Here is a 21470-nt window from a genome sequence, read left to right on the forward strand (position 1 = left end):
TGAAAGATACCCTTCATGTGGGAATACTGTGAGCCTGTCCAGAGGGGCTTTTGACTCTCGCAGATCAGTAGCATTCTTTTTATGGGGAAGGAGGGGATTAGATCTTGAGTAAGTGATTGATCTGGGCCTGCAGGACAACATAGCAGCTCTCTCTCCTCTTGACAGATTGCACAGTGTGGAAGTTTAGACTTTGGGGGCAGATCCTGTTTCTTATACGGGTTATGGTGTACAGAAACATTTCCGATCCAAGACAGGGAAATCAGTTAAGAGGCATTTAAGAGGTTTGGGGGTAAAAATAAGATAAGCTTCACCTAAACTATTCTGAAGATACATTTTCCATCTCCCCAGCGAGATGGGAATCTGATTCTAGCTCTCTTTCTGCTCTACTCTCTGATGAAATCTGCTAATGATTTCTCAGCCTTCCATCTTAAGTAGAAGCAGGCGTTTAGCAGGGCCCAGGGCAGCGTTGCATGCTGTCACGCACTCCAGACGGGACTGCTTAACTGCGGTCTGGAGCGCGCAGGCGCAGTGCGGCGGAATGCTCGGGCACTTGGAGGGGGGGTTGGGATGGAGGCGGGGCTCGGTCCTACAGGCTCATCAGGGGCCTCCAGCTCAAGTCAGAACGCCTCTAATGAAAGCAGTCTATCACTTTGATTCCCTTTACTGGAGCCAGACATCTGGTATGGCCCTGTGTGTATGTGTGTGTGTGTGTGCGCGCGCTCTGTAATGGCTGTCACTCCAAAGGCACTCCATATAAGGGAGAGTACTAATCTAAACTCTTGTGTACTTGAAGGCTTTTTCTCCTTGGTTCTGTGTGAGCCTATCCGAAACCCAATACAAATAATTACTTTACAAGTAGACAATGCAATGATTCAGTTTTAACAAAAGGTTTATTGTCTTTTGAAATGTTTGTACACTCAGTATGACAATATGCTTACACAATAAAGAGTGGGGGGCAGAACTTCATTATACATAAAAAAAACAGTCATAATTCAACCTTGAAAACCAACTAAATGAATATGTAACCCCACCACCATCTAACCTGATGGGTCTGTGAGAGCCAGATGAGTCCTGGGTTTAGCTGATAGTCATGGCTGCTGGTACAGAGGGATGAGCTGGTGGAACTAGGACCTCACCATGCCTCCCCGGACCCACGCCCATGTAGATGAGTCTGGTTCTATTACACATATTTACACTGTAATCAGGGACCAACAGTCCTTTTACAAAGTCTTTATTTATTTAAACATTCTCCAAAACTATTTCTCAATATATTCACATAAAAAGCAATATAATACATATGTGTTTAACATGGTTTAATGCGATTCAATGGGCTGAGACACAGTTGCTGATTACAGCACACCCCAGGTCTAGGAAACTGCAACCCTGACAATGGGGAGAACCTTGGAAATGAACATTCTGTAAAGAAAAACAGAAGAGGCTCCTTTTCAAATGCCTGTACAAGGTATTAGAATAATACAAAGCAAACCATGTAAGATGTATATATATATAAATAGAAATGGACTGTTAAAATCACAATGCTACCCTTGTCCTCTCCTGTAGGGGAGAGGGGGGGGGGGGGTTAAAGTGTTGGGGACACACTCACACTAAACATGTCCCAGAGAGCAAGTCAGAACTTGTTTGCTTCCTGGTACAAGTTGATAAAAGACATAAGACGATCAGTTACCCTTATCCATTTCTGCCTCTCCTTCTCAGAGCCCCCTGACAGCCAAGGAAACGTTTCAACCCTCCCCACCACCACATCCTCATGTAAAATATACAAGCTTGACGTAACGAGCAGCGACACTCGAGAGACAGTGACCTTGGGAACAACTTTTTGCGTCAGAGACCCCAGCCTTCATCGAGCATTCACAGAACAACAGTGGCTCCAAACTCGTGGTCTGAAGGCAGGGCTTGGGGAGCAGAGGCCTGGAATCTCACAGCCCAGTGAAAGCAGCACCAGATACGCAGGGTAGATGTGTGCATGAGAAAAGTCAGTCAAATGGGGAGAGGAAAAAAAGTTTTTTCTTTACTTTTTGACATTAATTCATATTTTAACAATAATCTTTGCTGGAGTAGTACGTCATTATCCAACAGTGGGCAGTAACGAGGAGCAATGGATATTTATTGTATGTTTTAATAATCTCTCAGATATCCTTTTCTGACAGGGGAGAGAGGGCTTAAAAGTAGAGATGAAATCAACATCATGAGGACCCATTTTAAGAGTGATAACTGGAAAACGCTTAAAACCAAACATGATAGTAGTGAAACAGTCAATGTAGCACCCCTCAGTGTTGACTTCGGTCAACACTTCGCCTGGAGTCTCGGGTCATCCTGTGATGCCTCAGTCTCATCGTCATGGCCCCCCAGCAACCAGAGGTGGCGGAGAGCCGGCTAGATGGCCCTTCACACACAGTCCAGCTCTTTAATCTGCAAACAAGGCTATGGGCCTGTTTTCAGTGTCATACAACAGACCTCTCAGGCTGCTGGAAGCCTGGGCTCCACACCTGTGGGAGTGAGAACGGAGAGTCAAGACAGATCTGCGTGTGGTTGTGAGTGAGTCTCATTCCCCGCCGGCCGTCCAGGGCAGGTGTAGCCCCAGCCCGGATCTTACGCCTTGCAGGCTAGTCCAGCTCTGTGTCCTCTTTAGGCCGGTACACGGTGCCAAACTTCTGCATGTACTTCTTGATGTACTCCTTGGTCTTGTGCTTGACGTTCTCATTGCACTCAAGGTCCTCAGGATTCTTGCAGGACTTCAGCTCCTTGTTCATCACACCGTGGGTTAGCTGAGAGGAGTGGGGGGGGGACACACCAAGGTTAGATCAAAGGACAGGAGACACAGCAGCTAGCTACACCGGATATAGGGAGGTAGTTAGGCCATACTGCTGATAAGTTTGGTTCAGTTTTCACGTAATGCAATACATTTCATAAGCTTGGTTCTTTTAGACAGAGAAAACTCAAGCTTTTAGCCAATACATGCTTTATGTTAGCGCTAAGCTCTATTTTTCAGACTTCAGTCCAGTTTAAAGTACCATCTGTACTGTTCTGCCAGTTTAGTTGCACTGTCTTTGTTTATTTTGCCCATGTGCTCAGAGTCCTGGTATGTCTAAATAACACCCCACTGAATCCAGTCCACATAGAGATGTGGTTGACAACCCAGAAAACCTCACAGAAACAGGAAAGAAAATAGCTTGTTTCCCCCTTTAAAGACATTTTGGCTGAACCTTTTTTTTCACAGAGGAATGAGTAAAACAAAAAACATGACAGTGGTTTTAAGTATACCATTGCACGTTTTCATACTGAGTCAAGTCAGTCAGTTGGCTGAGCGGTGAGGGAGTCGGGCTAGTGCCAGTTCGATTCCCGGTCATGCCAACTGACGTTGTGTCCTTGTGTCCACTTCACCCTACTTGCCTCGGGGGACTGTCCCTGTACTTACTGTAAGTCGCTCTGGATAAGAGTGTCTGCTAAATGACTAAATGTAAATGTCAAGTCAAATTGGTGAAAATAAAAAAGGTTAAAAAGAATTGTTCGAGCTTAAAAAAGAAACTGGCAGGAGAAACTCAGCTACTTTTGGTCTGGGAAATCGAGAACTCGCTCTTTTATAGTGTAGTTCTAACCACCACCTCTATCCATCCAAAGGATTGTGACCATTAAGCAGGATGATGTGGTGGATGGTTATTTAGTTGGTTAGGTTGATGTTGTTCTCAGTCTCACCTTTCTGGCCAGGTGTTTGAAGTCTTCAGTGTTGCTGATGCGGCCCAGTTTACAGTCTGGCTTCCGATATGGGTTGAGGCACTGCACTATGAACTGGGACATCTAGGCACCACACAGAGTGAACATGGCATTCATCAAATATGTAAAATAAGTAAGAAAAGCATTACCAGCTGTTGAGCATCCAATATCTGGAACTAATGAATGATGACTTGTTTATGCTTCGCTGTATGGGATGGAGGAAGTTCATCACATCCATCCATCAAAGAGCCTGAATCCCCCAGTCTCATCCTCTGTTTGAAAATAATTTGGTCTCACCTCCTTTCGGAATGACTCTTTGCTTCTCTTTGCTAGCTCACTGGAGGTGTCTGCTTCTGCCGTCTTAGTGGAGAACTGTGAACACACACACACACACACACACAGACAAAGGTCATGCACGCGAATCTGCTCGACATGGCCTCCTAAATACTGGCCCGGTCATCCGCCTGTATCTCTACTGGCTCACGATTAAGATCCGATAGACTGTCTCAGCTGTGTAACAGCAGCGGCCATTTCACGGTAACATAAATATAACTACACAAGTACAATGAACTCCCAGAGGTTGTTAGCAGACACACCCGAGGGTTCCCTGAACCACGGCAGGTGCTGCAGATTTGCCCTCAAGGCCAGTGGAGCAACAGGCAGCACCTGGCCACCAGTACCCCAGGACGAGCCACACAAAGCAGGGATATCCTGCTCGGAGGCTGCCCTCAGGGAATGGGCATTCAGCCAGCCAACCAACTGCCCGGCCAGCCAGCCAGCCAACTGCCCAGCCAGCCGGCCAACTGCCCAGCCAGCCAGCCAGCCAGCCAACTGCCCAGCCATGCCCACCAGGGTGGTGAGGATCAAAGTCGAGCACAATAGCCTCACACACCCAACTCCAGACATCCTGGTGGGCACCCTGCCTACTGAGCCAGGGGAGTGTGCCTGGCAGAAACATTCAGAAAGACAGAGGGATAGAAAAAGGGATGGAGGGAGGGGTAGAGGGCTTAATGAAAGGAGAAGAAAAGGTGTCATTCCAGGATGTGGATATGAACTGTTCTAGAATGACAGAGGAAATCATCTATGACCTCAGAGGATGTTGCCTGCCAACCAAAGCTCTAGTAAAAACAAATAAAAAAATTAAGTGTCTCTCTCCCTCTCTCAACACGGCCTAGGTTACAAACATATCTTTCAAAGATTCATCTCAGAGACAAAAGGGGCATTTGTGTAGTTAGACTCTAAACTAAGAAACCGCAAATAAACTAATTCAAGTTCCCTCAGCTGGTTTCAATCATCATCAAAAGCAGGGTAAAAATGGAGAGAAAACACACTGAACAAACTGAAAGAGAGGATAGATGGAACGAGAGAAAGAGCGAGAGCGACTGAGAAGGAGGGCAGATGGGCTGAACAACCACACCCCTGGGCGCCTGGGGGACAGACAGCAGTCTACAAGGAGAACTAGCTAGGATTTCCATGTTCTCTCCCAACCTTCCACACCACTCCCCTTCAGATGGGGCTGAGGTCATCACTCAATCACTCCAGACTCATCTCCAGTTGACTTTCAGATGTGTCACAGCATTTTACCCCACCCCTCCTTTCCCCCCCCCCACAGTTGAGGCACAGATGAAAATAATCTATTTCGCAACATCTTCAATTAGCTGAAGGAGGCCCATACTGTCTGTAATCATGCCTGGGATGCACGCTAATGCACAGACATTCTGGTGGGGGAACGAAGATGACAGAGCTGAGGGAGAGTGTGTGGAGGGTCACCTTGGAGGGGTTCTCGTCATAGGTCGGCGTCCCCAAGTCCATCTCGGCCTCGTGCTCCACGCCTGCGTTTTCACTTCCCCCCTCCCAGGTCGGAGGGTCCCACTGGGTTTGCCTGATGAGGCACGGAGAGATGGCATTAGATACGCAGATTGGAATCACAAACACAGACAAGCTCAAGTGCACCTGTAGCATAGCCACGAGAGTGCCTGTGGGGGCCTCAGCCCCCTCATTCACATTTGCGCCACCCCAGATTTCTTACACTTCTTGATTGCTTGCAATAAAAATTAAGGAATGGTTGATATTTATATATAAAAAATTGTGGCTCCCTCATTTTACGATAGGACCTCCCAAAACTAAAATTCTGGCTGTGCTACTGAAGTGCACACATATGAACATTTACGCATTCACATACAGCTACGACTATGCAGACCTGGTGATAATGTGGTAGTAGTAGATTTTGCCCTCCGGGTCCCTGGCCACCTTCCAGCCAGGAGGCAGGACGATGGTCTTGGCTTTGGGGGGAGACGGAGGGGGTAGGTCGATGACACTGTTGGGGACAATCATCTCCTGTGGAGTAGAGGGGATCAAGAGCAAATACAAATTGTGTCTCATCACATTCAGTTCCAAAGCAAAGTGGTTGTCCCAGACACGGGTAAAGCCTAGTCCTAGACAAGCTTAACAGGGATATGGGCCTGAAGTACTTGAGGACTAAATGAATGGGGATGGGTATAGCTCAGAGTGGCAGAGAGCATTTTGAACACAGATCAAGAGGTTGCAGATTCAAACCCCTCAAGGGTCACTGTGGATAAAAGCATTAGCTAGAAGGACTACATTATAGGAGAACAGCTTACAAGTGACTCATCCAGTCATCCTCGACATCTTCATGAACGCTATTCCCCCCTAGTGGCCTAAAAAAGGGCAGCATTTTGTCAATTGGAGAGCAGAACAAGTGTGTGTGTTACCTGCTGGACGGTCTGGGAGGTGACGATGGTGGTGACCGTGCCTCCCTGCTGCACCACCACCCCCTGCTGGTGGCCAGTGTAGACGGGCTGGCCGTGGAGGTATCCAGAAGCATTCTCACTGTATGCCTGTTGGCACAGGCACAACACAAAACTAATTGACAAGAGGAATAAAGTATGCTGCATTTTGATCATTTGTTTAAATAATAATTTATTATTATTATAATGATAAATATTTCAGTAAAAAAAAACTATATATATATATATATATATATACCTGAATGAGAGGAGTGTTGGCCTGTGGGTAGGGGGCGGTGGGGATGCTGTAGATGGTCTGGCAGGGCTGGCCCTGGTAGTAGATGGCAGTCTGGGGCTGGGGCTGTGAGGGAGCTGGGGGGTACTGCTGGGCTGGCTGGGTCTGCACAGTGACTGCCTGCTGGGTGGTGGGGTCCCACAGGGTGGTGTAGCTCTGCTGGCCCTGCACCTGGGTGGCTGCCTGGGCAGGCACAGACAGGACGGCTACTCCAGGGTCCTGGGGGGCCACGCCGGAGGAGGCGTACTGCTGGGGGGTGCCAGCGGTGAGCTCCATGGCGGTGGTGCCGATGTGCGGAGCAAGGCTGGTGACCGGGGTGGCCTGGGAGGTGGAGGAGGGAGAGGCCAGACCCAGCTCAGAAATGAGGGGCTGGGGAGGAGTTTGTTCGTAGGTCAGGGTGGCACACAGGGGCTCTACGGGAGGGGTAGGCAGCAGTACCTTGCCCGCATTGGGGTTGGTGGGGTCTACAAAGGTCTGGAGGGGGTAGCCAGGGGGGTAGGCCAGAAAGCCAGGGCTGGAACCGTAGCCCATGGTGTCGTAGGCCAGGGTCTGGAGTTGCTGCTGTTGGAGCTGTTGTTTCTGAGCCTCGCGCTGCGCCACCTCCTGCTCAAACAGCTTCCTGCGCTCCTCCGTTGACAACTTGTTGCGTTCCTTCACCTGAACCTTCTTGCTGCTGACGGGCGTATCAAATCTAGGGAAACGAGAGAACAGATGAATACGGCAGTGTTTGCAGATCTTGTGCATTTAAAAATAGTTCCCTGCTGAAACTGCAGCGGCCGAATGTACGAAGGCGCGTACACATGAAAATCAGGGAGTCAGGTGGCTGAGCGGTTAGAGAATCAGGCTAGTAATCAGAAGGTCACTGGTTCGATTCCCGGCCGTGTCAAATGACGTTGTGTCCTTGGGCAAGGCACTTCACCCTACTTGCCTCGGGGGGAATGTCCCTGTACTTACTGTAAGTCGCTCTGGATAAGAGCATCTGCTAAATGACTAAATGTCAAATGTAAAATAGGCGTAGAAAGTTGTACGGGTGTTTCTACACAGAGTTTCAGATTTAGGAAAAAACACGTGGCGTAAGAATCTGAATACCTTCTGCACACTTTAGAACCCATGTTTTGAGATGTGATACGGTGACACAGTGACCAAAAGGCGGAGAAAAAGTACATGCATAACAAATGACAGTTTTACTTGATCTACAATGGGAGTAAATTGTATAGGCTATCTACTTAAAATAATCTACTTTTGCCTATTTAGCCAGAAAAAAACTTTTTATTTTTACACCGAGTGTGATTATACAATCAGTGAGCAATGCTTTAGCGCTTTTGGAGGATATCACAAGTTAAGTGGAATCTACGAAGACAAACGTGTGATATCGTTAGCGTACGCAGTGTTCATAAATCAGAGAAAAAAACAGAGTTTGATAGATTTGGCTCCTGGTGTTTATGTCTGATTGGCAACGGAGGCATTTTTTCAGGTCACCGGTCCTTACCTCTCCTCGTTGCGGCGGCAGCTTCGCTCGTAGCTGGAGGGCGGGGGGGAGGTGGAGGCTCGTCTTCGCCGACGGCCAGCGCTGCGGTGGGTTTTGTCAGAGTCTCGGTCCCTGTCCCTGTCCCTATCCCAGTCTCTATCCCTGTCTCTGTCTCTCTCCCAGTCCCTCTCCCTATCCCGCTCTCTGTCACGATCTCTTTCCCTCTCACGGTCTCTGTCTCTTTCTCTGTCCCTATCTCTGTCTCTCTCCTTCTCCCTCTCTCGCTCCCTCTCACGTTCCCGGCTGGCAGAAGGGGTACGAGGAGTCAGGGCAGCATCACGATCTCGACCGCGATCTGAAAATGGACAGTCCAATAGTTTAGAGGCACGACGAGTGAAAGCATGGAAATATGAAAAACGAAGAGCAATTGAACCCACCATTAGACTCCTTCTCCACCTGGCTTTTCTTTGGTATTCTGTACACCTCCTAAAGAATGAAGGAAATAATTGGGTAAAGAAGAAGAAAGTTGAACATCACTGTTTAAAACATCTGTTACACCTCTGCACTCAACTTGCCTGCTAAACATAGCATAAGAAAAGCTAACCTAAATATATTGAGAATTTGTTTATATACCTTCAGGTCCTTCCAGCTGTCTAACAGTCTGGCAGCCATGCCACTGATGTCCAAAACGTTGATTGGAGGTTCCTGGCTCCTCTCACTTTCCACATCAGACACACCTTCCTCCTCATCCTGAGAGGGAGTTCCAACCGCTGAGGGCTCTACAGGGGCAGCGGGGGCGTCCAGGGCTGGGTCTACCACCTGGGCCTCTGGGGCTGGGTCTACCACCTGGGCCTCTGGGGCTGGGTCTACCACCTGGGCCTCTGGGGCTGGGTCTACCACCTGGGCCTCTGGGGCTGGGTCTACCACCTGGGCCTCTGGGGCTGGGTCTACCACCTGGGCCTCTGGGGCTGGGTCTACCACCTGGGCCTCTGGGGCTGGGTCTACCACCTGGGCCTCTGGGGCTGAGTCTACCACCTGGGCCTCTGGGGCTGGGTCTACCACCTGGGCCTCTGGGGCTGAGTCTACCACCTGGGCCTCTGGGGCTGAGTCTACCACCTGGGCCTCTGGGGCTGGGTCTACCACCTGGGCCTCTGGGGCTGGGTCTACCACCTGGGCCTCTGGGTTTGAGTTGACAGCCTGAACCTCTACAATTGGATCCACTTCTTGGACTTCTGGGGTTAAGTCAACTGCCTGGACCTCTGGGCTTGGGTCCATGACCTGGTTTTCTGGGGTTGGGTCCATGACCTGGTTTTCTGGAATTGAGTCCATCACCTGGTTTTCTGGGGCTGGGTCCACTACCTGATCAGCTGGGGTAAGGTCCTCTACCTGATTCTCTGGGGTAGAGTCGACTGCCTGGGGTTCTAGGGCTAGGTCCACTGCCTGGGCATCTATAGCAGGTTCCTCCATCTGGGCATCTGAGGTAGGGGGTGCTTCAGGAACCTCTGTACTGGGAGAAGTCGCAGGGATATCAGAGCCAATGGGAGCCTCCGGGTCCTCTAAGCTGTGGAGGGGAACAGCAGGCTCTGCGTTGGAGGTAGTCCCAGGGGCCTCCATGCTGCGGGACCCCTCCATGTTGGAAGGAGCCTGGGGAACCTCACAGTGGAGGGGAGCCTCTGGTACCGTCTGGTCTTCTTTTGGCTGCTCTTCACTGCCTGGAGCCTTCTCAACATCCTCCATCTCTGCTGTGGCTTCCTCCAGACCAGCTGGCTGCTCTGCTAGTGCAGTGTTAACATCTTCTGTCTGGGCATGAGCAGAATGACTTTCTGGCTCCTGGACAGCTTCGACAGGCTTTTCTACTTCTTCCAGCACCACCATCTCTTCCAGAGGCTGACTTGGCTGCTCCTGCCCACTCTCTTTCTCATCGGTCTCCAATTTCATCTCCTGCTCGTCTGCTTTCTCTTTGAGCTTGGTACTGTTGCTAGGCTCCGCCTCTTCTTTTTTCTCCTGCTGATCCTGGATAGCTGCTTCCATGGGCTTTTCCACTGGAGTCTGACCATCACCTCCTACCGCACTTTCAGTCTTCTCTGCTTTGCTCTCGGACAGACCCATCCGCAAGGCCTCCTCGTCTTCCTCCTCGTCATCATCCTCTTCCTCCTCTTTCCCGTCAGAAGCTTTGCTGGCGTCCGATAGCGCGCTGTCCAGACTGTTCTCGCTGATGATCTTGAGGCGGCGGTAGACAGCCCGTTTTGGAGTGTCGCTGTCCAGCTCCGTTCCAAGTTTGGCAGCAGACCCATCAGGAGTGTTGAGAGGCGTTTGAGCACGGGACGTATTCTCGCTGGAGTAGCCGTCGTTCTCTGCAGGCTGGGGTAGGGAGTGGGTTTGGGCCCATCGCTGGATGAACTGCAGGACTCGACTCTCCTCCAGCATATTCTTAGTAGAGATGGGCAGCACGGACAGGGTCTTCATGATCTGTACGTACGAGCGGACATCCGTTAGTCAGCGCATACTGTCAGGGTTTCCCGCAGCACTTTTCAGTTAAGGTGGCCTTAACTGAAAAGCCTGCCGCCTTAATTACGTCATACAGTGATGCCACATGCAAATAAAAGTGAATCGTTAATGTAAAGCTCAAAAGATTCTAACTGTAAACAAAAACAATGTCTGACCTCAAACTGCAATTTGACGTTATTGGCACTGTTGCCCTTGGCTTCGGACAGCTCCACCATGAAAATCCACAACAATGACAGACCATGGTGGTCCAGGAACTGCTTCAGGCATGAGGGATTCTGGGTATCCTGTGCAAAGACAAAAGTGAATATCATAAGCACCTCATGCTTGTTTAATATGTTTGGGACATCATAAGACCATAAAACTACCTGAATCAAATTACAACAGAACCATAACCCCCAAAAAAGTGGGCGTGCGTACTTGGATGAGCTTAAGGCAGGTTAGTTTTTGCTCCATGTTTTCCATGCGGACCATCAGTCTGCAGAGAGACACCACCTCCTTCTCATCGTACAGGCCTTCTCCATTCTCCAGCAGTGCCTCCAGCTCCTCATCTACCTGCACGGAACAGAAGACCACACAAAAGACAAATTCAACCAAGTTAAACCTTTAACTTTTAAACTTACCATAACCCACAAATGTGAATGTGAAGCTAGCTTGTTAACCTTTTATCTTCATTATAGTTATGTATCTATACAAACAATAGGACGGAAATTTGTGACAGTTCTTTACCAAAGACCCAGGTAGGTAGCAAAATGACTTTCCCCCGAAAACAGTCATTTGCATTGACGGGTTTGCTTAAAATAGCTGGTCTTTTGTGTTTAGTCAGGGTTATTTATAGATAGGACAAATTATGTAGCTCTCAGAGCAATTAGCCTAAGGCCAGTGCAAATCCGACCTAGTTCTGCCACTAGAACATCACTTCCTTCAGCAAGGGTCGATGAGTTGCCTAAGTTCCAGAACAAGGCATATTCTCAGACCATGGATCAAGAACAGCGTGACCAACCTATTATTTTTAGATTTGATCATTTTAATAATTTTGGGGGGAACTTATTCATTTGGGCTAGATACATAGAAAACCAAAGCAGACAGAGAGCATGTCTCTCTCGTTCTCTATTCATCCGTCCGTCTCCATCGATCTGTCTATCTATCCATCCCACTCACCGTTGTGAGCACGCTCACTGTGTCCTTCTTGCGGCTGCGCTCCTTCTTCATCTTCCCTCCTGCGGCGCGAACACTGACCCGGTTCTCCCCGCCCAGGAAGCCTCTGCACCTGGGAGCCCCACAGAAGCATTTCTGGGCCTCTTTGCTAATGGATAAAAAAAATACACAAACAGGACATGATAACCATTGTACTTTCTCAAGAATGTTTTTTTATTTGGGGCTTCTCAAGACAAGTCCATTTTGTAGTATATAACAAAAAATACACTGACCCGTATCGCTGGAACTGGTAATCGAATGTCAGTTCCGTTCCAGCCGGCACCATCTTTGTGGTGAAGAAGCCAACTCGGAGTTGACCGTTCACAGTCCACTTAAATACAAAATATATACTGGTTAAACACTGACCAAAACCTATTTAAAATAAGGAGGAAGATTCTTCATTGAGGGAACCTCACATTGAGGTGCGTAATACCCAGGTAGATGAGAACGTGAGAACAAAATAAACCCAATTTATCTGGTGGATCTTTGTCTCTACATACCTTCTGAGTCTCACAATTGGGCTCACAGCTGTGGTTCATAAAGCGAGAGCAGTTCCCCTTCAGTGTTGCATCTATGATCTGAAGAGACACCCAAAAAAATCCAGGTATTCATCCAAACACCAGTCAGCCGATTACATGCAACAATAGATTACAAATGCATGTTACTGCTAGTGACGAGGAAATGTCATACACACACTCACCTCATTATTCTTCAAGGCCATGAAGTAGTAGTGTATGTTCTTGTTGCGTGCATACTCTTTCACTCGCGTCTTGAACTCCTTGTGGTCCAACACCTCACCGCAGTACTCCAGCACAAAAGTGTTCCTGACAAGACATACACATTAGACTTAAAGGACCAGTGCGTGTGGAGATTTGATCAAACTCCTCTGGCTTCAATATACTGCTTTAAGACCAATGATTTAGATCAAATTTGTCATCGATCTAAACATGCTTTTAAGCTAAAGGCAGCTTGTAGCCTTACGGAGGCAGGTCCTTGGCTGCCCGCAGTCCCCAGCCTTTATCTTCAGTCAGAATAACCTCAAAGTCTGCATGCTGTTTCATCTGGAAGCGTCGGTTAGAGCAATACGCTCCATTCAGGCACCGCGATGAACTGTAAAGTAGGTCAAAGGTACCACAAGGATGAAAACTCACAAATCTAACCTGAAGTTGTTAAAGCCCCTTCCCTTGTTTACATCTACACTGAATACGTTTCACAGCTTTTTTTATCAACTATAGTTATCGCATACATGCAGTATCACATACATTTTATTAAATAAAGAATAGTAAGAGATTGTATAGTAGTTTAAGTGTGAGGTTGTACAAACATGCAGTGTAAACAGGCCTCACTCACCATTCTATCATCAGCAAACGGTTAAGGCAGTCCTCCCCACAAGCCAATACTCCACGTGACCTTTCTTCCCTAGTTAGGACTGAACACTCACACTGCATACGCTTGATGTCTCGATGGGATTTGCTCTTCTTTCTGTAGTAAAGAAAAACAAAGTGTTTACATTTAGGAATTTGGATAAAACAAAAGGGAATGTAATACTAAAGTAACAAGTCTATTGGCTGTCACTCAGGACTATTTTTGAAACTGACAGTTCAGTTGCTTGATCATGAACCAGTGTTTCCCCTACCATTATATTAGGGGGGCCCCCCGCCCTCCCAACGGCACCCCCCGTCCCCCCTGGAAGGTCAAGTTAATAATAAAAAATAAAGATTTTCTATATATATATATAAAGCCTGATCACAAAATATTATTTAAGGTTAGCTTTCCTATAAAACAGGTCTATAGCTTGCTCTTTTATTAAGCAAACTAAATGGCCTTATGTTATTTACACGACGGTGTGTCACATTTAGTCATTTAGCAGATGCTCTTATCCAGAGCGACTTACAGTAGGTACAAGGACATTCCCCCCGAGGCAAGTAGGGTGAAGTGCCTTGCCCAAGGACACAACGTAATTTTGCACAAATCGAACTGGCAACCTTCAGATTACTAGCCCGATTCCTGCTCAGCCACCTGACTCCCATTTCTGTCTCTACACGGTCGCCCCCCCCCCCCCCCCCCCAAGGCAGTCTATGCAATTAGGTCTAGAAGAATAGAAAGACTGCATAAAATGTGTAACTCCATTAATTGACAGAATAGTCGACGACCAAAATAGTCATTCGATACAGTCCTTATAACCTAGGAACAGCTTTCATGTAAAAGTCGCACCTCTCTGTCAAATAAAGATTCTCCTCAATCAGATCGAAGTACGGTGGCATCCTCTTGGCTCTGGCCATCTCTCTCCAGTTGCTGGCATCCTGGAACTCCCGCAGGCTAAGCAGAGGGCGCTGCACCTCAGCCTTCCCTGAGGTTTCCTTAGAGTCTTTGGAGAACTTATGGGCATTGCTGTCTATGAGGCGTACTCTTTTGCCGAACTCTGCTTCATTATCAGAATCTGACTCGATCTCAGGGCGTCTTTTCTTGGGAGGACCTCTGCCTCTGTGGGGCCTCAGGTGTTCTTCTCTAGTGGGCTCAGGAATGGGAATGCTCTCACTGACAGGGCCCCTGCAGTTGCTACTTATTTCATGGGCTTGAACAAAGGTAGAAGATCCCAGAAGGTTGGGTCCATTGCATTGCAAAGCCACTTTACCAAAACCTAATGGTTTAGGTCCACTGTCCTCCTCATGGTCATTAGTCAGTGAGTCAGGATGCACTTGACTAACAGTCTCCTTATAGTGAGGAGCTACATGGATGTAGACCGGCATGTTGGTGGGTTGTTGGGTCCAGTAGGCATGAGCTTGACTGTACTCCTGTCCAAAGGAGGAGCTTGCAAGCTGTTTGGGATTTTGTAAATTTGTCCCATAACTACTGTCAGGCTGCTGGTATGTGCTGGTGGGCTGCTCTACATGTGTGAAGTTCCAGACTGCATCGCAGCCTTCCTTGCTGTTGAGATTCTCCAAGCTAGAGAAGTTCCTGTGTTGGTAATGGGAGAGCATCCGTCCACCTTGAACACTGACACTGTGCTGTGAATGTCCTGGGTCACACTGCCTGGAAGAGTTGTCAAGGCTGTAGGCTGGACCCTGGGCTATTGGTGGCCCAATCTTTTGGGCACTGTCAGAATCCTTGTAAGGCTGGGCACTGATAAAACTGGAGCCCTCAAACTGACTGGTACTATCAATCATGTTGCTCTGAGATTGATAATACAAACTGTCACGTGCTGGGTTATTTCCATCTGTGATACTAGACTGCTTAGTGCTTTCACTCATGCTAGAACCCCCTCTATGCCTCTGCTGTGGGTTGAAGTGCAGGTCGCCCTCTAGGTCACTGGCCCTTTTGACATGCTGACAGTCTGAGATGCTGGCTGGACTGCAGAGAGATGGGTCTTGTGGGTCCTGCGTCAGGGTGGAATTCTTTGGCACAACCACCACAGAGTGCAACCGTTTTATGGCTGCACCACAATCAGAATCATACTCTGAATCTTCACTATCACTGCACTCACTGTGACTTTTCAGCAGTTTGCTCTTGTGGGTTCCAAGTGTATGTTTATCTTCGTTGTCATCACCATTCCAGGTTGGCTCCACAGTAGCTTTGTCTCCCTGTGAGATATGATTTAAAACTAAAGGGGGTTTGACATGATGGTCAACAGGGTGTTTGATGTCAAAATTGTCGTTACTGACTCTACATGTGTCTAGTTGGTCACTTTTTCTAGGGTTGATATTTACAGAGCTGAGTTCATCCTTGGGTATTCTTTCCTGCTTTATTAGTTTGGAATGTATCACAGACTCCTGTTGCCCTTCACCCTTCAACACAGACTGGTCACCTTGAATAATTTCTTTAGTAAATTCTATACTTTTAACTGAGATTACCTTTCTAACGGTAGGCTTGCTTTCTTGGCCAAGCAATTTCTGAGGATTATCACTGTCTGAGGTGTCCTGACCAACAATATCCCAACGGGACTTCTTTGCATTAGCTCGCTTTTTCTTCATCACATCAATGTCTGTCTGTTCACTCTGGTTTTTCAGAATCCGCTGTTCAGGTTCGGAGCACGATGATTCAGATTTGATAGGGAAGCTTGTGCAAGACTGGATGTTTACAGTCACATTTCTACATGTTTCAAGGATCTTTTCCAGACTAGTGTTCTGTTGCATGTTTTCTCTAACAAATACATCTGCAGTAGACATTGTCGGTTTGGACTCCACCAATGGCTCGTTGGATAGCACTCTACCATTACTACTGAAAAAAGTAGTATTGGCTACATGAAGTTCTACTTGCGATTCATCTTTCTTCACAGCTGGGGAATTTTGTTTAACCAACAGTTCTAATCCAGACGGGTTTGGTAAACTTGCAGGAAGGTCACTGCCTTTTGATTCTATTTCTGTTTTGCTGTCAACATGTAAACAATTTAAAGATGATGAAAGAGGTGCTTCTTGCACAACTTTATCATGGGATGGGAGGGTAGCCTTGTCACAGTATTCCTGCTTTTGACATGCATCAACTGGTTGAGAATAAAATTCTAAGTTGTCTTCTTTGCTCTGTGGATGGGATTCCACAGACTCTAAATGTGTTTGCATTTCAATGGGACTGTGAAATGTGTCTGTTGATTGTCTTCTGTTTTCACTAATGTTCACTGGGGACTTACAGGTCATAATAGGCTTAGAGTCTGGTGCACTGGAATTTTTATGGCAAGTTGCTGAGTTTTCTTTAGAGCTGGAGTACTTGTCAGAGCTCTGTGACTTTGATTTCCCTTTAAGATCCCCCTCCGAGTCGCTGGAGCTACTCTTCTGGAGGTTTTTTGAAGATGTTTGAGACCGTGTTTGAGGGCTTGAATAATTGGTTTTAATACGAGTCTCTGATTTGCAATTACTGTTGGATTTCCTGCAATAAGATTCAACATCAGGAGAACCCTTTTGTTGGGAATCTGTGTCTGATGTTCTTTTTGCCCTTTCAGACGAAGATTGTGTTCTTTTATCCAACTCAGAAGAGTTGGGAGAATCTACAGATTTCTCCGATTTTGAATGAGAATATGACTTGGCATCTCTCTGTGAGCCAGAGTGGGTGGATGATCTGCTGGACTCACTAGTTCTAGTTCGGTTCCTCCGGACATCGTCTTCAGAGTCAGAACTGTCACGGATCCTGCTGTCAGTCCGGGAACGAGAGCCTCTCCTTTCTCTGTGTGGAGGGCTCCTGTGAGACTTTCGCTCTGACTCATTGTAATGTGATCTTTCAGACCGAAACCCTCGGTCACTTCTGGATCTTTCAGATCGAGAGTGGGATGAATTAGTCCGGAGGCTTCTAGATCTGGACCGCGAACGACTTCTTGCTCTCCTGCGATCTTTGTCCAAATGAGAGGACCGCAAGGATGTGCGTCTTGGTTCACGGTCTACCCTTGAGTAGCTGGAGGTCCTTTCATGCTTATCCAACCGCACGTGAGAATTATTTTCCTTTTCCTCTAGTTTGGACCTTGGGGAAATGTTCATTGCCTCGTGTCTACTTTCTGACTTCTCTGTGCTCTTAGGTTCCCCTGACTTGTGGCTGGAAGACGTCCGCACTGAATCGCCATCAGATTCTGAACCAGGTAGTGTGCTGTCAGATTGGGACCGGGTTTTCCTATTTTCTATGGTGTCCTCCTGTTCTGTGGTACTGGAACCATCAACATCTTCTTTTCTTGTCTGGGAGGAATCTGTTGGCTTTTTGAGGACAGGGATCAGCTTCTCTTCAGAGGCTGCCATGGGGGCATTCTCTGAGGGGCAGTCATTAACAACGTTCTGAAAGCTGAGCTGAGACTGAGGAGAAGGGAATTCTGTTTCATTTTTCACTGGCGATTGCATGATAGATTGCTGCTCAGGGGAGGGTGGTTCCTGTGATGTGACGCTAGGTGTCAAATTATCTTCATTAACAGAAACACTGAGGATCTGCTTCTTGAAATGCATTTTTCCCAAGTCCACTTTAGGTCTGGGGGCAGAGGATTCTGAAGTCTGAGGTACATGGGTCTCTGCTACAGATGTGGACACTAAAGGTGGTTGCATTTGCTCCAGTTGACTTTCTGCAAGCCCTGCCGTATCCTGAGGGAGTGACGTTCCAGGTGGAACAGCGGAAGGAAGTTCACTGAGAGATTTTTCAGGGCTGGGAGGGGCCAGGAAAACACTTGGTAGTGGTTTTTTTGTCTGGCAGAAGCTGAAGGACACTTTCTGGCGACCCTGCTCCTCCAGGTTCACCTTCATCTTGGTTCCCTTAGGCAAGAGACGGCTTGATAACATAACTCTTGGGGAAAGGCCTTTGAGTATAGCTGCCTTGGATAGGCCCTCAACCTTGACCTAAAGGTAAAAAAGTAGGTGTTTATACAAAGTAACAATGTGGGGAAAAATATGACCATAAACAAGAATATGATAACCATATTTGCACAAGGATGGAAAAGGTAGCTTTTTGTTTGTTCAATTGTTATAATTCTACATTTATGACGGAATGTAATAAAACAGCCCACTGATTAACCTAAAATTGCAGATAATATTTAGAACATATGACCTACACTTACCGAGGTATTACCCCCCTCTTCTCTGTAGTCACACGGGAAGAACATGTAAAGACAGAACACACAAAAGATTTATTTTACTCAACTATATCTTAAAATTGTGTCATGGGTGTATTTTATCGGTCATACACACTCATAGAACATGCATATTATAGCTGCTACTAAGTCACAAGAAAAAAAAATTGCCTGGGAAAGAATATGATAAACTGGTTTGTGGTGAAGGTGTGTATAATAAGGGCACCTGATCTCTGTGTTCACCAGAGCATCCATTGAGCAGCAGGACTGAGGTTTGTGACCCTATAGAAGCTGCTAGCCAATAATAGTCCAGTTCAGAGAAATGAACTCGCCAAAAGGATGTCACACCTGAAAAAGACAGATTTGCAATTAGAAGGCCATCTGGGAAATATTTTTGCATCATAACAAAAATGTGCTTAACTGAGAACGGGTTAAAATGACCAACTGACTGACTGAGAGTTAATGTCGACTGTCAGTAATAATATTATCATTCCCAGGTAAGGTTGAACACAAGGATAAGTAACTTGATATGCAATCTGCAATCATTTATTGTGCATGGGGCATGGCAAAGGAGAGCTTACAAAGATGAACATAAGCCACTGTGTGGCACATCTCAAATGTCTAGTCTCTACTACAAGTATATGTATAGATAAAGGCTGGGATAGGTCACACAAATGAGGGAAGTGGAAGGACTTTTAAATTATTATTATTAATTTATTTTTGATCTGGGCATCAAAATCAATCTAATGAGGCAAAGCCACTGGTTTGTAGCATTTGGGGAAGGCTTCTAACCTTTCCTACATAGACACTGCATGTATTAAACACAGCTTATGTGCCTTGAGACAGATGTAAAGCCTTCACGAATTGTATGTAGCTGCGTTATCTATTGTTTCAGTGTAGCAAAGGAAGCCATTTCTCGCACTGATACATGGAAACGATTCTAGCCTGCAAGGAAGCTCGCTTACCGTTTACACATAACACATTACTGTGGCTACATAACCCACTGGCTAGCTCCTTGTTCAAGGTAGCAAGCTAATCGACTAGCACATTGCAATGACAGTATAATCCCAAAATTAGCATTTCTATTTGGACATTGGGCAGTGCGTAATATAGCAGATATGTATTATATGTTGCAAATATGTGTGGTACAAGTAGCGGATCTAAAAAAGAAAAGCAATATACTTATTTGGGGCCTATTTGCTGTGCTAACCGATAGGCCTTTAATTGGGTGAAACTAGCTAGCTAGCTAGCTTGCTTGTTGGGTCTTTACTTTTGCTAGGGAGGTTAGCTAGCATAGCCTGATTTTGAAGTTAGGCTACTGGAGGTGGTTGGCAGTTGTGTATACAAAATATTAAGAAGTTAACCTGCGGTTACTACTGTCATAATATTGTTGAAGGAATACATTAGGCAATGTTGTGGGCTAGCTAACTTGATAGGCTCAGAATACCTCCTGGAAAAAAAGGAAATCCACTGTCCCTGCTAATTGCTTGCATGGTCTCGCAGACGGCTGTGAAAGTACTCGTGCAACCTTGTTCCATTGAGAAATTAAGGCCGCTGGAATCAGTATATTCAAATTTATGAATTTAAGCAATGTCAAAACATCGACAATAGGAATCGTTTTTAAAGTGTATTTAAGTATAATCACAAAGCAAAATGTATGCAGGTGGTTAGTTAGTTACCAGTACTAATCTTAGTGGTACCTTAATGATTTTATACAATGATAACACAATAAAACACAAGATGACAATTTAAGGTCGCAATCTCTCTCATGGATACTTATTTATTGTATTGTACACCATAAAATCCCAGTTAGGGACTATCCTGTTTGCCTAGGTCCAGAATATTGACTGAGCCCTCGTGAGCCAGACTTGGTTAGCAGCACAATGAAACCGTAACAAGTAAGCTAAGCTAAATGAAGGAGCTAGCGGGTAAGTGTGAGTAGTAGGCTGATTCCCCGGCGTTGGAATGTACATAGCTAACTTGCTAGTCGTGTTTTCACACGACTTAATTAGTTATAAAAAAGTACACAGGAAGCAAGGGGCACCGATACTCACTCTGTCGGGTTGTTTGGGTCATAAGGCTCCCCCATATTCCATTCCAATAACAAACAGCTTTTTATCTTGACTGGAACATCAAGCGATGTAGGCTAGCTATGCCGACGTCAAATCCATACGGGGTGTACTCGAATTTGTATCCTCTCCTTTCTCCCTCACTTCACTTTAACTCAGTCAATGTACATTAAGCCGACTATTAAAAATGCCCAGCAGTGTGTTGGACCAAACTCTTAAAGGAAAGCACGCTGCACTGATATAATCGTTGTTTAAATTGTTGTTCAACTAGAAGTTTGTCTTGGAAATCTAGATAGCTTGTTAGCTAACGTTAGCAAGCTGGCTGTGGAGACGACTGCAAACACCCGGCGACTCCTCCCCTCTTCCTTTTGCCTGAGCGCTGTTACCATGATGACATGTTGGTGGTATAGCCTACTCAGCGTCGGTCCCGGAGAACTCGCGCTAAAAACAAATTGCTCTGATCTAGAACTTATTGGGAAAAATATAAGTAGCCTAACCAACCCATCAGTAAAGTTAAGTCAGTAAGATTTGGAAGACTTAAGGACTTTATATTCATGTCAGAAATTGAGAGCAAGCTAAGCGCCACATCTTACACCTGGTTGAACTACACTATGTCAAGTCTTTGATGTTTGCCTGCTTCACCATGTCATGCCATAATAGATGAGCTACCTTTTTTGGCCGATGTTCAGAGATGTTATAGCTCTTGTCCATAGTTATGTAAAATATGTCGTCAGTCGTACTTCAGGTTGGCCATTGTGGAAACCAGCTGGGCTTGGACTTCTGGAATCTCATAACCAAATGTCCCGGTGGCCAGAACAGGTCATCATAATCAATCCTGTCAGTTTGATGCTTCAATCGATGCCCCCAATCATGGAGACTGAATAACTATTTTTGCAATACTCTCTATAGATCTCCTTTCAGCACCAAAGAT

General features: G+C 46.5%; 1 protein-coding gene across 3 annotated transcripts; it reads right to left on the reverse strand.

Moving 5' to 3' along the window:
- Positions 1–871: 871 nt before the first annotated feature.
- Positions 872–20891, reverse strand: setd2 (SET domain containing 2, histone lysine methyltransferase). Of its 3 annotated transcripts, none has more exons than XM_062466828.1 (23): positions 20525–20891; positions 18697–18818; positions 18459–18480; positions 14156–18240; positions 13292–13423; positions 12923–13051; positions 12642–12765; positions 12442–12519; positions 12175–12272; positions 11902–12050; positions 11165–11295; positions 10903–11031; positions 8873–10708; positions 8677–8725; positions 8261–8594; positions 7210–7462; positions 6736–7092; positions 6462–6587; positions 5930–6066; positions 5500–5611; positions 4027–4101; positions 3712–3813; positions 872–2783 (listed from the first exon to the last, which is right to left on the reverse strand). In XM_062466828.1, the coding sequence occupies exons 2-23, from the start codon at positions 18723–18725 to the stop codon at positions 2622–2624; spliced, it is 8649 nt and encodes a 2882-aa protein (XP_062322812.1). In that variant the 5' UTR covers positions 18726–18818; positions 20525–20891; the 3' UTR covers positions 872–2621. The 3 variants fall into 3 exon arrangements, with proteins under 3 accessions (XP_062322812.1, XP_062322811.1, XP_062322810.1); XM_062466827.1 differs by having other exon boundaries at positions 6736–7462; positions 8873–9517; positions 9572–10708; positions 20525–20890; XM_062466826.1 differs by having other exon boundaries at positions 6736–7462; positions 20525–20890.
- Between the last annotated feature and the right edge of the window lie 579 nt (positions 20892–21470).

This window comes from Osmerus eperlanus, chromosome 7 (assembly GCF_963692335.1).
Source record: "Osmerus eperlanus chromosome 7, fOsmEpe2.1, whole genome shotgun sequence".
Taxonomy (NCBI): Eukaryota; Metazoa; Chordata; class Actinopteri; order Osmeriformes; family Osmeridae; genus Osmerus; species Osmerus eperlanus.